Source organism: Sinocyclocheilus anshuiensis, unplaced genomic scaffold (assembly GCF_001515605.1).
Source record: "Sinocyclocheilus anshuiensis isolate Anshui unplaced genomic scaffold, SAMN03320099.WGS_v1.1 scaffold1024, whole genome shotgun sequence".
Taxonomy (NCBI): domain Eukaryota; kingdom Metazoa; phylum Chordata; class Actinopteri; order Cypriniformes; family Cyprinidae; genus Sinocyclocheilus; species Sinocyclocheilus anshuiensis.
In genome coordinates, this window is record NW_015552843.1 from 21088 (window position 1) to 36667 (window position 15580).

A 15580-nucleotide genomic window follows, 5' to 3' on the forward strand; every position below is an offset into this window, starting at 1 on the left:
TTAAATGATTTTAGCAAATGGCTGCAATATAACAAAGAGTGAAAAATTGAAGGGGGTCTGAATACTTTCCGTACCCACTGTATAAAACGCCATTGACAATACTCGTAACATAGCTCTATGTGTTTAAATAGCCTACTAGTACTGTTCAGCATAAAACTGTATAAGTTCTTGGTTCATTCTTTGTTTGTCATGATGAAATTAATGATGTGTGGATCAGTAAGCGTGTTAGATTAATCCAACTGATTTGTTGCAAACTGAATTTCTTACATTTTATAAATTACTTTACATAAACTAAAAACAAAAACACAGAATGCATGTAATGTTTTGAAAGTATGGACAACTACAATGTAACACTTTTAGCAGTTAATGTTGTAAATGTCACTTAAATATAATCTGGTGGTGTTTAATAAAAAAATCACACTTAAGAGTTAATTAATTTGAATGTAATAATATTAATTTGATAACACAACCAATGAGAGTTTTAGCATGTAATGAGTGAATTGTGTATTACACATTCAATTAAATGTCAGCCTTTTGTGAAAATGGTCAGCACTAGGGAATCTATGTCGCAAAATATGCTTCCAAACGCAAAGGTAAGGTGCCGTATAGCCTTATTGTGTCCAATGCTGATGGTTTAAATTAATTTGGTTCATAATTCAAAAGTATATAATTGGGTCAGAAGACACTGCGATAAATATTACAGTGAAAACTGAAGGAATTTTTTTTTTCCCCGATGAAACACATGCTATTTTAAAAACAATTCTGCTGTTTTCCATACAATAAATACAGGGCCATCACTGACATTGAATTTAGTCGCAACTTTGTTTGGCTCATTGTCATAAAAAATCATATTACTTGAATGCAGCCCTCATACATTTTTTTTAAATGACATCACTAGACTATCATGACGCAGTCTTTGGAAGAAGTGCCAAAACTGTCACTCTCAAAAAACGACTTGTTCTTTGTTTTGTTTTTAATAGGCATATTTAAAACAATATGCCTTGAACAGAACCAGGCATTTTTTTTAAATAAGGACCAGCTTTTGGTTCCCTACCGGAGTATTCACCCACAGAAATTATACACTTGACCTTAAATCATTGCCCATTTTGTCATTATTTCACAGTTTGAATTGAGATTACTCACTGAAATGTGCTTTTAGAGCATATATGTACTCAACTACAATCCTGTCTTTTTTTTTGCAGTCATCAGTTTGTGGGAAGATCATGGAGCTTCTTGGCCAGAATAAGATCGACCATCATCAGAGGCAGGTGGCCATCCTCAGTCAGGATAGTTTCTACAGGGTGCTGACCTCTGAACAGAAGGCCAAGGCTCTAAAAGGACAATTTAACTTTGACCACCCAGGTAAAAAGTCTGAAATGTTTATGTTGATATCATTTATTTTTTAGTTAGATTTGTTTTTTGTTCTTGACTTGATTTATAGTTCTTTATGTGTGCTTTTTTATTGCCAAACACCCCTGCCTATTGCAGTGTTATTATGAGCAGAATACAGATCAGACTGACCGTTGATGCAGTCTGTATATTTTGGCAGCTCTTTGTGAGTGTGTGTGTGTTTGCCTGACTCAGCCACCCTCACACACACACAAACACACACTCATTCTGCAGCAGCACAAGTGGCTTATTACCTTTTTGCTTGTTCTTGATTTCCCACGTCCTGTGGATCAAGAAACCTTAGAACAAATTCTGTGCTGTCTGTCTGATCCTCTTTTACTGTGTCCCATAGATGCGTTTGATAATGAGTTGATAGTCAAAACCCTTTGTGACATCATGGAGGGAAGAACTGTCCAGATTCCCGTCTACGACTTCGTTACCCACTCAAGGTCCGTTCAGACCACATTTTGAAGAACGTAAAGGAATAGTTCAGCAAAGAATGAACATTCTGCCATCATTTACTCACCATCATGTCATTCCAAACCCATAAGACTCTGGTTAATCTTCGAAACACAAACAGACTAAATTAAATCTGTTCATCATTTTAAAGTGCTTGTATTTCTTCACAAGACTGATTGATTCAAGACCACTTGATGCATACCTTTTTGAATTTTCTAAGTTTTGGTTACCTGGACGTTTTTTTTATTTTTTATAGGAGGGACAGAAACCTCTCTAAAAATATCTTCGTTTGTGTTTTGAAGATTAATTAAAGTTTGGAACGACGTGCGGATGAGTAGTTTTCATTTCTGTGTGAATGATCCCTTTAACTTATTACCATTGCATTGTTTCTATGTGTGGATATGTTTGTATTTATTCGAGTTTCAAACCACACACAAAAGCAGTGTGTAAGCAGCACATATTTATTTTGGAGCCCATATTCAGCGCCTGCAAGAAAGTAGCAGAAACACAGGCCAGAATGTAACTGCTGTTGATTTGCTTACATGCTACTTGAGCGTAGGGTTTCAAACAGGCCTTATCTTGATTTATGTCACATAATCTGTTTGTTCAGGTATTTTCTGCATCCTGATACACTTTACCTTTCACAGGAAAGAAGAGACGGTCACTGTTTATCCAGCTGATGTAGTTTTATTTGAAGGCATTCTTATGTTTTATTCGCAAGAAATCCGAGATCTGTTTCAAATGAAGCTGTTTGTGGATACGGATGCAGATACACGTCTGTCACGCAGAGGTGTGTGTGGACTTCATCAATGGATCTCAACGAATATTCATAATTTATTAGTGGTAGTGATAGGATGATGTATTTCAGTGCAATTTGATTCATGTAACTCATTCCCCTCTGCTCATAGTCCTGAGAGACATCAATGAGAGAGGCCGTGACCTAGAGCAAGTGCTAAACCAATACATAACATTTGTTAAGCCTGCCTTTGAGGAGTTCTGTCTGCCAGTGAGTTTTACAGTTTTCTACCATATATGATCTGTGTGTGTGTTTTAATTTATTTTAAATTTATTTTATATGAAATACACACTCACACACTTTCCTGTGCTGTAAAGCTGAATTTTCAACAGCCATTACGCCAGTCTTCATTTGATCTTTTATAAATCATTCTAATTTGCGGATTCCGTGATAAATCTAAATGAACAGCATTTATTTGAAATAGAAATATTTTGTAATGTCTTAAATGGCTGTACTGTCCCTTTTGATTTAATGCATCCTTGCTAAATAATTTTTTTGAAAAGAAAATCGTACTGACCTCAGACTTTTGAATGTGTACAAATTCTTATACTTTCATTATTATGAACAACACTGACACAATTTTACTTGGTACTAACATTTTGTTTAGTAAAACTAAGTACTGAAAAAGTTGTAAAACAACTGGATGTGGTTTTTCCATGTCAGTTTCTCTGTTGTGCTGTTTGGCAAATATATTATAAATGGTCCTTTTATTTTTTTTATGTAAATGTAATAGTTAATTATATAGAATATATATAAGGACCATTTATTGACTTGATTATTAAACACTGTTATTAAAACGCAGAGCCAATATTAGTCTTTCAGTTTACAAGAGAACATGTTCCTGGCATTTTGTCAAGAAGCAGCAGGTGGTGAAATATTTGCCCATTGGAAATGTTGTTGTTGTTGTTGATCATCATCTTCACTTGAATTTTTTTTTCTTTCTCAGGGCTTCTAATTTTTATTTTTTTTAATCTGTTTTACTTTCAGACAAAAAAGTATGCTGATGTGATCATTCCAAGAGGAGCTGATAATCTGGGTGAGATTTTAAATGTGTTTATCCAAATGTGTTAGGCTTTACAATGGAACTGTTTTGGAACAGTTTATGATATGCATACATTGTTTTGAAAATAAAAGTTTTGAAGGTGCCAAGCAAGGCCACACTTCTTGTCTTGATATCTTGAGCGTTCCAGCATGTTTAGTCTTTTCCCTACTTATAGTACTACTGATTCTTTAACAACAAAACCAGGCGTGTGAAACTAGTGCTAAACCTGCCCTGAAAAAAGTATTTACTAAACAAAGACTTGTAAGTAAACTTTACATGATTTTTGTTCTTCCATTTTTATTTCTCTCTCTCTCTAGTTGCCATAAATTTGATAGTGCAACATATCCAGGATATTGTAAATGGTGGTTTGACCAAACGCTCGAACGGATACCTCAATGGCCACAACACGCCTCGTAAACGGCATCCCTCAGAGTCCAGCAGCAGGCCGCATTGACCAGCTCTCCATCAGGACGTCTGGGAATGCAGGAGAGAATGAATGTGTGAAGGATGGATGCAAGAGAAAAGAAGGATTGCTTGTGCATAATTAGCCAACACTGTATAAGACAAAAAGAATCATGAAAAAATTCAAGAATTTCAAAGACTGCCTTTTATTTCATTCTGCTTCCTTCTTTTTGTTTTTGGACTGGCTACACTTAGAGTTAGAAAGATAAATGGAACTTCTAGTTCTAGGATTGTTAAAGGTCAAAATGGATATCTCCTCTATTTATTTTAGCTTTTTTTTTTCGTACTTCTTTAAGAGTAGGTTTGTTGACTAAAAGTGGGAATGCAGATAATTAAATGTTACATGACTCCATGGTAATGAGGATTGAACATATATTTAAAAAAAATATGATTATTTTTACCTCTGATTCTTTTTTCCTATCAGAAAGGACTACATTTGCAAATGTATTTATTTAAATAACCTCTTTACTGGATGGAGGCCAAAAACGGTTGTTTTAAAATCCATCCTTTTTTTTTTTTTTGGTTGACAGTGATGGAATAAGTTTTTAGTATTCTGGCATTATTTATATGATGTCCCTCTATGATCAGTGTTTCTTGCAGAAGGATGAACGTTTATTCCTCTTTTTCACTTGAACAATTCAGGCAGTGTTGCTACGTCACAACACGCCTCTCAGGGTGTAGTTACTACAAATGAAAACAATAACTCACTTTTGTCCTAAAAGGAATGAGATGTTAATACAGAAGACATCAGAGACCACACCTCTAAAATAGAAAGGGCGCTAATCTGGCTAATTAAGCAGAACTAAATTTGTTGTATGTATTCATACTCGGTTCTGAATTACAAACCTTGTACTTCTAGAATATTTACGGAGATGCCAGGTGAACCTCATTAAACATGGTCATGTGCTTTAAAACAAAGCCCAGTGGTTGATTGTGCAGCATTGCTGTGGAGTGTTAGCATGAATAGTGATCTATTTGTCAAGAGATTTATGTTCATATACTATGCACTCTACCCTTGACTCTAATAATGCAATCTGACACTCAGTTTATGACTTTAATTATACTTGTGCAAGGCATTTAGACAAATGAAGATGCTTACTTGAAAAGAATCCTGTCTCCTCATCTCTTCATCCTTTTGCGATGTTTTTCTTTTTTTCTTTTTCCCTTAAACCCATTATTTCACTATTGTTGTGACTTAAAATATACACCATGATGCCACTTTGGTAAGTCTTTGACAAAACTCACCAAAGAGTTCATTTAGTTTTCTTCAGCAGATGTTTTTGTGGTCCAAGCCGTGTCATTTCCATACGCAATACATATTTTCCCTTGTAGCTCAGTTTTCCTGCATCTTAGAGCCAGAGAGAAGCCATTTAAGGCACTCTGAAATCGTTCAGGGATGTGAAACTGAACAATCCAACCTTTAAATTTGACCCTGACTGTAAAATGACCCCATATATCTTCCCTTTGATCTTGACATCTTTAACTTAAAATTGGTTAATCATTGATATACGAATTGTTCTTATTTAACATTGTTTGTAATATCGCTATATTTAATTTTCTGGTTGGCTTCATTCTCATTGCTGCTATGATACAGGGTGACTCATTTACAATCCTATGTAAAAATTCTAAATGATCAATTATTGAATGATGTGAATATTTATTTGATTGAATATGATCGTTTCGAGGATAATTACATTTAATCAGAGACGTCATTATTTATATCTGGGCCAGATGAAAAAAAAAAACATTTTGTGACTTGAATATTTATTTGGTTATCAAAGGCATTCTTACCCCTGGGCTGTTTATTTGGCCAAAATTGCATAAATTATTATAAATCTTTTGTTGACGTCTGGTCCTTGGTTTAATTTGGGTATTAAATGTGTGATTCAATCAGTATGTTCGTAGATTCATTTTAAAATTCTTGAAAAGAACCAGTTTAAAACCACTGCAACAAATTGTGTGCCATCATAAAGTTTTTGTATGTGAACTTACAGACGGTTCCTTTTATTTTCATGTTGAATTCCCTTCAATGTTACATTAGCTAAATATTGTAAATATTACTTTTCTAAACAACATCTGGTTACTCAAACATCCAGGATGTCAAAGATATTCATACCTCTCATTAAAGGGTTTTGATATATTAGCACAGATTTAAACACCAGCTTTTAAAATGCAGTACACATTACAAACATTTTTTCCACAGTCACACAGTTCAGCCCTGAATAAAACCGTTTTCATAACTTATCATCTCTTATCTTACCAAGTTGCACACCCAGTGTGTAATCCTACTTGACTGAAAATGATGCAAATACAGAACATTGTTTTTATTGAAATTTGTGGGATTCCAAAGATTTAAGCTGTTGGCATTGTTTAATGTGCAATCAATTAGTTTGGCTCCCACACTAATGTCTATAGCAAATATTGATTTGATCAGAATATGTGACAACCTTTATGCATTTATGTTGATATTAGAAATCCTAGTCTGGAACAGGTTGTCTTGTTGCAAAGAGGGGTGACTTTGAGGGGATTTCAAAAGTATGGTGTTCTGCATGATGTATCATTATATGTTCAATTATTGATGCCTTTGAATTTTGGTGCTTGCAAAAGGGGTGCAACATGCAAAGAAAGCCAAAACTGTATTACAATCAGAAACGGTTGCATGCTTGTGTTGCTGGACCAAACAAACTACAGTTGCAAGGCTTTAAAACAGCATTTCCGTGTCACTGCAATTAATATTAATAACACTTTATCTTGAGCTGTTACTCTTGAAGCTGGGGATTGGCTTTTTTGTTTTTTAAGTGTTTCTGTGCTTTAATAAATCCACGATAACTGTATCATCATGTACATGTGTAAAGAACTGCAGAAAGTGATTGACAGCAAAGCTTAGTTAAATAAAAGTTTTTGTACTCCTCATGTTCGTTGCCTCCTGGTTACCTGAGTGCTGTTATGGCATTTGCTTGCTTGCATCAGACAAAAAAAAAAGACTTTCAAGAGTAAATCCCTCTCTTGTAAGAACTTTATTGCAAGCTGGACAGAATTACACAATGGTTTAGATTAGAACAAAGATAACATGAATGCATACAACAACGCAAAACAGGTTCAGGGAGGTCATGATGTGCTTTTGGTCAACCGCAGCATCATTATTCTGCGACCGGTGTTTGACGTCACACCGCGACCTGCAGTACGCATGCGATTCCATCGTTTCTCAAGCGGTTCATTGAAGGAAGAGTGCTCGTGCGGTCATTTACATATATAGGGCCTTACTTAAATATCGTGCACAGATATGTCCTCGAGTGACTTTTATTTGAGGTACTATGTGGGCCATAAAGGTAAATTCGGCCACGAATTTCTGGAATTTGAATTCAGACCAGACGGTAAGTCAGGCGCCAACTTAGCTTGCTAATATGCTAACAGCCTTTCTGTTGATGTCTGTGCTTGCCTTTTTTTACTAGGCCGAAACGTTTTTCTTAAGCTATTTGAACTTTAGTTATTGTTATTTATTTAGTTACTGGTTTATTTCTTTCGTAATTGTGAAGTAGAGAGGCTGTTTGTTTAGAAAAACAAATTAAAATGTTAGGTAACATTTGAGTTGCTTAAAAGTGTCACTTTAATATCTTAAGTTGTTTCATTTGATAAATAATATTTCTGCTAAGAAATTGTTGTTTTTCTGATATAATATTTCAGTGACTGTTAAATCTTTTCATAAGAAGCTTTCATATCATTTATGGATCATTTTGTTTTCTTCCAGGCAAACTGAGATATGCAAACAACAGTAACTACAAGAACGACGTCATGATCCGAAAAGAGGTAAAGTCAGCTGCGTGATGACGTCACATACATCCAATATTAGGTCATTTATGTTGAGACCTAGGCGTTGTATCTTATGAGAGATTTTCCCCCTCTTTCAGGCTTATGTTCATAAAAGCGTGATGGAAGAGTTGAAGAGAATCATTGATGACAGTGAGATCACAAAAGAAGACGATGCCTTGTGGCCGCCTCCAGACAGAGTCGGGCGACAGGTTTGTAGGAATATATACTTTTGCTTTTATTGTATTAAATTGTATTATTATTTTTACCCTTTCTCTGGTCACCACGTGTGGTTTAATACTCCTAATTGCATCTTCTTTGTGCTGTATAGGAACTGGAGATTGTCATCGGTGACGAACACATTTCATTCACAACTTCCAAAATTGGATCTTTAATTGATGTCAACCAGTCCAAGTAAGCATATTTCATAGATGGATCTCCTCTTGTTCTCTCTGCTTTACTGCATTTTCACTTCAGCATTACTGTCTCATTCTTGAAACCTGGCATTGCAGTACCACAAGTATTATTGACTCTTGTATGATAAATTGCTTGATGCATCTTATTTGTAAATCATTTAAGATAAAAGCATCTGCTAAATGATTTACTGTAATGTAGTTTTTTTTCTTAATTTATTCAGTATTGTCATACAGTTTATTGCTTTCCTTTTTCTACTCCAGCAATGCAGTACTGTGTTCTCTATATTATAAGAGTGGTAACATTTGTGATTTTGATCATCAGGGACCCAGAAGGACTCAGAGTTTTCTACTACCTGGTCCAGGATCTCAAATGCCTTGTATTCAGTCTCATCGGCCTCCACTTCAAAATCAAGCCCATCTAGCTGGGATGAAAGTCATATTTTAGTTATTGTTTGAGCTATTTTCAACATTTGTATATTGCTTGGTGGTTTTGCTTTTTTTTTTTAAATAAATTTGTTCAACTGTTGATTCACTTCACTCTCCATTTCAGAACCTCTTAAACTGCAAAATATCTTTTCAGCACCTTAATGGCGATATCAATATTTGCACACTCTAAAATAGGTACTTTTAAATAGAAGGTACAATATGTACCATACTAGTTTAAAGTTTGGGGTTGGTGAAAACTTTTTACTGTTCTTGAACATCTCTTATTTTCACCAAGGATGATTTGTTTATAAAATACAGTAAGAATTAATATTATTTTAAAATATTTTAATATGCACTGCTAAATTTGTAGTCTTCAGTGTCACATGAAGCATTTCTTATTGTTGGAAACAGTTGTGTTGCTTAATATTTTTGTGGAAAACATGATACATTTTATCTGGATTCTTTGATGAATATAAAGTTCAAAAGAACAGCATTTACTTTTTTTTGGTAGTAATATACAAATCTTTACTGTTACCTTTGAATTAAAGATTACTAAAATCTCCCCAGACTTTTGAAAAGTAGTGTATGCAAACCTCACAAATGTTCAAATTTCGCTGAAATATTTCAGCCAGATATTCAATATTTTATTTTATTTTTTATTAAGCTTGTAACAATATTTACAATCAGAGTATTCATAGTTATCCACATTTTTACATATTATAAGGCAAAGGACAGGTCTTTCAATTATTGTACATAATTAAACTGCAGAATTTTTCAGTGTATGGAAGTACATTGTATCCATGTTGCATTGAGACAAAGATAATTGACTTGAAAAGTATAGATGGATTAAAGCTGCCTGTTGAACCTGGGGGGCAATACACTGCAAATATTTCAAACACAATACATTTCAGGACATCAGCATTTCACAGATTTACCTATAGCCCCATTACAATTACTTATTTTTGCTAATGCATCAAATCACTTCAGCATAAGCTCAATACCAAGCAGTCACAGTTGTCTATCCACACAGCTTATTACTAATACCTTCAGCCTTTAAATATAAACATGTTACACTGATACACTTGAGTCCTTATCTAATAAAAGTAAAACATAAATGTTCTAAATTCAAACTACTCCACAGTGCTTCAATGAACTTAAACACATTAAGTGCACTTTCAATTAATGGGTTTTCCATCAAGTACTGTAAAAATGTCTTCCAATGACTTGTGAACACACTTAAGGAACTCATGAACATTTCTGGCAGGGTAGCTGGACACATTGCAACCGATCCATTCATCATGGACACCATAGCCCACTCCGAAACCATCAGGCACCACTGGAGCAAATCCGCCCAGACTGACCGCGGGGCTGGTAAGTGTACTGGTGGAGAGAATGTTGTGGTTTATGGCGTTATATGCTGGATCCTGGTAGAGACTGTGCAGGGCCATTCCTTTTGAATTAGCCAGGTAGCGCATGGCAAAGAGATGGCGATCAAAGCCTTGACCTAGAAGAAAATGCACAAAAAATATGACAATGAAGTTGAGAGTGAACTAAAGATCTAATTTGATGCCCACCCTCCCCCAAAAATGTAAAAGGATGGAAATTCTGTCATCACCCTCATGTCATTCCAAACCTGTTTGACTTCATTTTTTCTGTGAAACACAAAGACATTTTTAAAAAATGTATTTTTGTCCACACAATGACAATCAGTGGGGTCTAATGCTGTTTTGGACCACAATAACTCTCATTATATGGACAAAAACAGCAGTTTAAGCGTTAAAAAAAAAAAATCTTCTTTTGTGATCCACAGAACAAAAGAAAGTAAGTAATATCAGTTTGGAACAACCTAACAATAAGTAAATGATGACAGAATTGTCCTTTTTAGGCTAACTGCCCCTTTTTTCTTGCTCAATACTGATTAAAATAGATGTCTTGCTAAGATAAACATCAGTTTTTCCCCCCTAGAATGACAAGACATGAATATGCACTAACCCATTGCTGCCTCTTTCGTGAGCTGCCCATGGTATTTGGAGCATTCATTCAACAGCCCCTGTAACTGCTCCACAGTGTGCTGTCCAGGCTGCTCAACGAATGCCTTGGCACAGTGCTCTGTGTGGATGGTAGCGGGACGGATGGTTTCTGTGCGCCCGTGTTTAAAGGCTGCAGTGCTACATGACTCGTATGTGCCGACCGTCTGGCCGTATTGCCGTAGGAAGCCCATCTGGAAAGCCAGCTGAGCGATGGCATCTGGACTGAGCTTCTTCTTCTTAAGTTGCTCCTTTCCACCTTTCTTGAACTCCATGGCGTCGATGGTGAGCTTTGACACGGCGGCCTGGAAGTTCTCTTTTGCTTTTGTGATTCCAGCTTTTAACTCATCAGTGAGTTTAAACTCTAATCGGCACACCGCAGAGGAAGAGTCCACCGCTGCAGGCTGGGATCCAGGCCCGACCAAAGGCTTCTCCGTGGTGTCCTTGAAGACCTCATTCTGGAAGCGAAGAACGGCCACGCCGTCACCCCAAGAGTGCTCAAAATTGATGGCCGCCTGTCCGTCTTTAGCCAAGATGATACTGAAGGACTTGTCGTACCACCGGTTGCAGCCGTCTCCATGAAGCATGTTGTGGGAAATGTGAATATGGTCTCTCATCACCTCCTCATCCAGGCAGAGGCAGAACAAAGCACTGTCTACTAAATGCAGAGCTTCTCCATTTCCAGCGTCCAGTAGTTTCTGTCTTAACCCTGCCCAGGTGTCTCTATTCTCACTGGTTAGAACGCCCAAGGGGAACGAAGGAGCTTTTGTGGGGTCCGATAGGATGTATTTCAAATGAGCTTGAACCTCAGCAGGCTTTATCAGGTTGCCGTCCCGATCTAGAGCATCAAACACATACAGGTTGCCTCGCCTTACTACGAGCAGGTGGCGGCCCTTGTCGTCTGTGAGGAGCTCGTCGCGCTTGTACTTGGGTATACGTGTGGAGTTGAAGAGGCGGAAGTTTTGGGACATATCCAGAGGATAGGCGTTCACCATGTAGGCTCCAAACCATGAGATAGAGGGGGGCACCCATCGGATCAACTTCTTGAAACTATCGGTGTCACTCTTGGCAGGGTTAAGATGAAACACCTCTGGCTCGAGTAGACCAGCACGAAGCGTCTTCATGAACCGGACGGCTGAGCACACCATGTTGGTGGCTCGCACAAGCTGGTCGTTGTACTCGGGTTTGGGGTCAGGGTTAAAGGACATGAAGGGGTTAAAGTTGAGCACAACAGACTCCCGAGCAGACAAGTACATGTCAAACCATGGAGCTGCAAGGCAAATGGGAGAAATTCATGAATGATGTTAATTTACAATTAAAACTAATAATATTCAATTGTTCTTTTTATTACTACATCTCCTACCTGATATGTAACTGGTGTGCTTGTTGTTTTTGTCTAAGGCCACAAGTTCTTCATGTAACTGCTTGCCTATGCCACTCTGGAAATCATGTGCTACTTTCTCTGTATTACTGATGGATTTCAAGGGAGCAGAAGTAATGTTAAAACATTAAAGGGTAATTAGAAAATGAAATGAATAAATTGATATAGATACTTTGGCTTACCTGTACTGTTCATCATTCAGCAGGGGCCTTTGAGCTGCCAGATACCTCCGTATTGTATCTTCCAGTTTTGGGACTGGTAATCTATAAAGAACATGTAAAATTGATATATTTTGGAAAACATATCCATTAAAATTATAATTTTTATACATTTTATTGTGAGACGTTTTACTTGGTATAATTATTTAATGCTTTTATTTAAATAATGATTTTTAGCAATGTTGTTAAACAGTGTATGTAAAACTACCATTCAAAAGTTTGGGGTCAGTAAGTTTTTTTAACAGACATTAATTGTTTTATTTTACAAAGATGCAATAAATTGCTCTAAAGTAATAGTAAGGACATTTATAAGGACACAAAACATTTCTATTTCAAATAAATGCTGTTCTTTTGAACATTCTACTTATTAAATAACCCTGAAAATGTATCACATTTTCATAAAAATATTAAGCAGCACAACTGTTTTCAATATTGATGTTTCCTCAACACCAAAACAGTAACATATATATATATAAAATTATATTTTTGGACCTCTCACCGCCCCTTTAATTTTTAAAATAATATAATATACATATATAATATCACCTGACATGTCTGTTCACTGAAATGAGGGTCTAAAGTGGGTGTGGCCTTTTAGGAAGCAAAGCCACATGGGACACAGTGCCAAAAATTGGTAAGATAAACATCACTTTTTAACATGTTTAAATTTAAATAACTTTATTTAAAAAAAAAAATATGCATGTGCATTAATATGTAAGGAAGTATGTTTGATTGTTGAAAGACTTATTTTATTTTTATTTATATACTAAAACTGTGTTTTTTTGTTCGTTGCCTCGGGGACAATTGTGCAGTTAGACCACTTTTGTTCAGGCAATATCATGCTATAGGGTGGAGATGTGCTCAGATGCATAATCAGGAATATGATGCATTCATGCCCTCCTGGGCAGTTTTTACAAGCTCAGAAAACTCAAAGAATGTGCAGTATTATTATTATTATGCCACAGAGAATGATGGGGAATGTAATTTTGTCCCTCAAGCATATCAGCTCATAAACTGGCTAAATTAGTAGTTTTTTTCTGGCAAAATATATCAATATTCTTCATTAACAGTACACATAATGTGCGTGCATGCACACACTCACAGAGAGAGAGAGAGATTGTGCTTCCATGTTTTATGGGGACATTCCATAGACGTAATGAATTTTATTCTGTACAGACTGTAAATTGTATCCCTTACCCCTAAACCTACCCCTCACAGAAAACAAAAACAAAAATCCTTCTGTATGATTTATAAGTTTATTCCCTTATGGGGACCAAAAATGGCCCCATGGTATTACTATACTCGTGAGGTCCCCATAATGTAGGGAATACCAGTATTCTCTCTCTCTCTCTCTCTCTCTTTCTGTCACACACACACAAAAACACACACACACACACACACTAGGGCTGCACGATTATGACAAAAATCATACTTGTCGATTATTCCCTTGAAATTGTGATTGCGATTATTAATTACGATTAACACACACACACACACACAGTCATTTGGATGTTGGTTTATATGTGTATATGAAATGCGAGAAACATTTATACACGAGGTGTTATTTGTAATTAGTAGTAGATTTTATTTATTAGTTTATTTGATTTGTTTATTTTTTGATATTTGTGATTAGTTGTAACCAGTTGTGTTTGATACTTGTCTAAATAAGACTTTTTTAATGCTTATATTGCTTGTTTTCCATATTCCACTTATACAGAAAACCTTGGTGTTTCAGTACCCTTATAGCACAGTGTTACCTGAGGCAACAAACCAATATCTGGTTCGGGGGTGGGGGGCGGTCACATTTTATAATCGATATATTATCAGGGACCCCCAAGCTCCCAAAAAATGGGATGAAATATTTTTTTATAGAGGGTTAAATTGTAATAACATTTCATAATATTACTGTTTTTACTGTATTCCTGACATAAGAGACTTTTTTTCAAAAACATTTGAAAACTTTTAGGTGGTAGTATACACAGCACCACAAACCCAAGACAATTAGATTACATTTTTAATCTAAGATTATTCTATTTTAGAATGTTTGAATGTAATTCTACATAGACAATTTACCACGGAACAATACTGAGGGAACTAAATGTAAGGCAAGGGGGTATATTTACGTGTAACACCGTGTCCCCATCCCCCTTGCAACCTAAGCGTAGGCTTTGCACTTTCACCTACATTCTCTAATATGACCTAAAACTTTCGTAGACAAACAATAATAATGTATTTCCAGCTAAAATCAGATTCAACATCAAAGATGCAATATCAAAGCACAGCAAAACGAATTCTATGACGTGATTTATATACCATGTGTGTAATTCTATGTCAATTTCCTACCTTGGTAAACTCTTCTGGTAGTGCATGGTCGGGACGACACTTTTGTGTAAATACTCAATCCCAGCTCCATCCTTACTGCTGTATTTACGCTGAGTGCTCGTTAGAACTGAGAGGGCAGGGTTATTCCTTAACCGTTTAAATTTGCTCAGTGTTGAATTATATTGCGTAGAGAGCAAACCTGCCATCATACAACTTGACATTTAAGGAGTTATGATCTGCGTATTTTTCCCTAAATCTCAACTTCAATTGCAAACCTTCTGTTTAATAGTTCTGCAAGCAGCTAACCCACTGAATGAATGTACGTTACGTTAGTGTGTCTGACAGATCCTGTCGCTGTCGGTACGGCCAACAATAATTAGCTAACTGTTACCTGGGTTCTCTTACGTTTCTATTTAGAAAAGATCACAACAAACGTAAAAAAGGGATTTCCTAAGATAATTTTCAATAGCTGCTTAACAAGCAGACAAAATTTACAACGAAATTTCCGATTTTAATGTTTGATTCATTACTTCCGCCTCACCAACTATCACCTTTTTCAACATAAAAGTCCAAGCTATATAAATATGGCATTTGTATAAAACACATATGTAGGCTTAAGTTGTGTATTTAATGATTCAACTGCATTTTTCATTATGTGTTAATTAAATTAGAACTCAAAACAACACAAAATAAGAAAGTTGCCCAGAAATAGATTAAATTAAAACTTTATTTAATTATATTAACTCATTCAAAATAAATATTCTTACTCCTTACATTTCGAATATTTATTACATTTCCATATATTTTGAACAGATTTGAACGCACCCAGGCTATC

The 15580-nt window shown here is 35.9% G+C and overlaps 3 protein-coding genes across 4 annotated transcripts in view; 2 read left to right on the forward strand and 1 right to left on the reverse strand.

Moving 5' to 3' along the window:
• The window catches only part of LOC107668082 (uridine-cytidine kinase 2-A), a 9250-nt gene extending 4958 nt beyond the window's left edge, over positions 1-4292 (forward strand). For both annotated transcript variants that reach the window (XM_016459855.1, XM_016459856.1), the window contains exons 2-7: positions 1203-1362; positions 1742-1838; positions 2496-2638; positions 2757-2854; positions 3632-3680; positions 4004-4292. In XM_016459855.1, coding sequence (XP_016315341.1) covers positions 1203-1362; positions 1742-1838; positions 2496-2638; positions 2757-2854; positions 3632-3680; positions 4004-4140 — 684 coding nt within the window. In that variant the 3' untranslated portion in view covers positions 4141-4292. The remainder of the gene's footprint in view (positions 1-1202; positions 1363-1741; positions 1839-2495; positions 2639-2756; positions 2855-3631; positions 3681-4003) is intronic.
• Positions 4293-7291: 2999 nt separating this feature from the next.
• LOC107668013 (protein mago nashi homolog) lies at positions 7292-8883 on the forward strand. Its single transcript, XM_016459745.1, has 5 exons — positions 7292-7522; positions 7897-7955; positions 8057-8167; positions 8287-8369; positions 8694-8883. Exons 1-5 carry the CDS (start codon positions 7432-7434, stop codon positions 8791-8793), a joined length of 444 nt encoding a protein of 147 aa, XP_016315231.1. The 5' UTR covers positions 7292-7431; the 3' UTR covers positions 8794-8883.
• A 563-nt stretch (positions 8884-9446) lies between these two features.
• LOC107668114 (carnitine O-palmitoyltransferase 2, mitochondrial) lies at positions 9447-15284 on the reverse strand. The gene is made up of 5 exons (XM_016459909.1): positions 14767-15284; positions 12388-12468; positions 12188-12294; positions 10790-12094; positions 9447-10301 (listed from the first exon to the last, which is right to left on the reverse strand). The coding sequence occupies exons 1-5, from the start codon at positions 14964-14966 to the stop codon at positions 9973-9975; spliced, it is 2022 nt and encodes a 673-aa protein (XP_016315395.1). The 5' UTR covers positions 14967-15284; the 3' UTR covers positions 9447-9972.
• Between the last annotated feature and the right edge of the window lie 296 nt (positions 15285-15580).

Bases quoted from the DNA above. Each gene is read 5' to 3' on its own strand.
- LOC107668013 (XM_016459745.1), top strand. From the start codon at position 7,432: ATGTCCTCGAGTGACTTTTATTTGAGGTACTATGTGGGCCATAAAGGT. The intron at 7,523-7,896 runs GTAAGTCAGGCG...GTTTTCTTCCAG, and splicing joins ATTTGAATTCAGACCAGACG to GCAAACTGAGATATGCAAAC. The intron at 7,956-8,056 runs GTAAAGTCAGCT...CCCCTCTTTCAG, and splicing joins ACGTCATGATCCGAAAAGAG to GCTTATGTTCATAAAAGCGT.
- LOC107668114 (XM_016459909.1), bottom strand. From the start codon at position 14,966: ATGTCAAGTTGTATGATGGCAGGTTTGCTCTCTACGCAATATAATTCA. The intron at 12,469-14,766 runs GTAGGAAATTGA...TGTTCTTTATAG, and splicing joins TACCAGAAGAGTTTACCAAG to ATTACCAGTCCCAAAACTGG. The intron at 12,095-12,187 runs GTAGGAGATGTA...TTTGCCTTGCAG, and splicing joins GCACACCAGTTACATATCAG to CTCCATGGTTTGACATGTAC.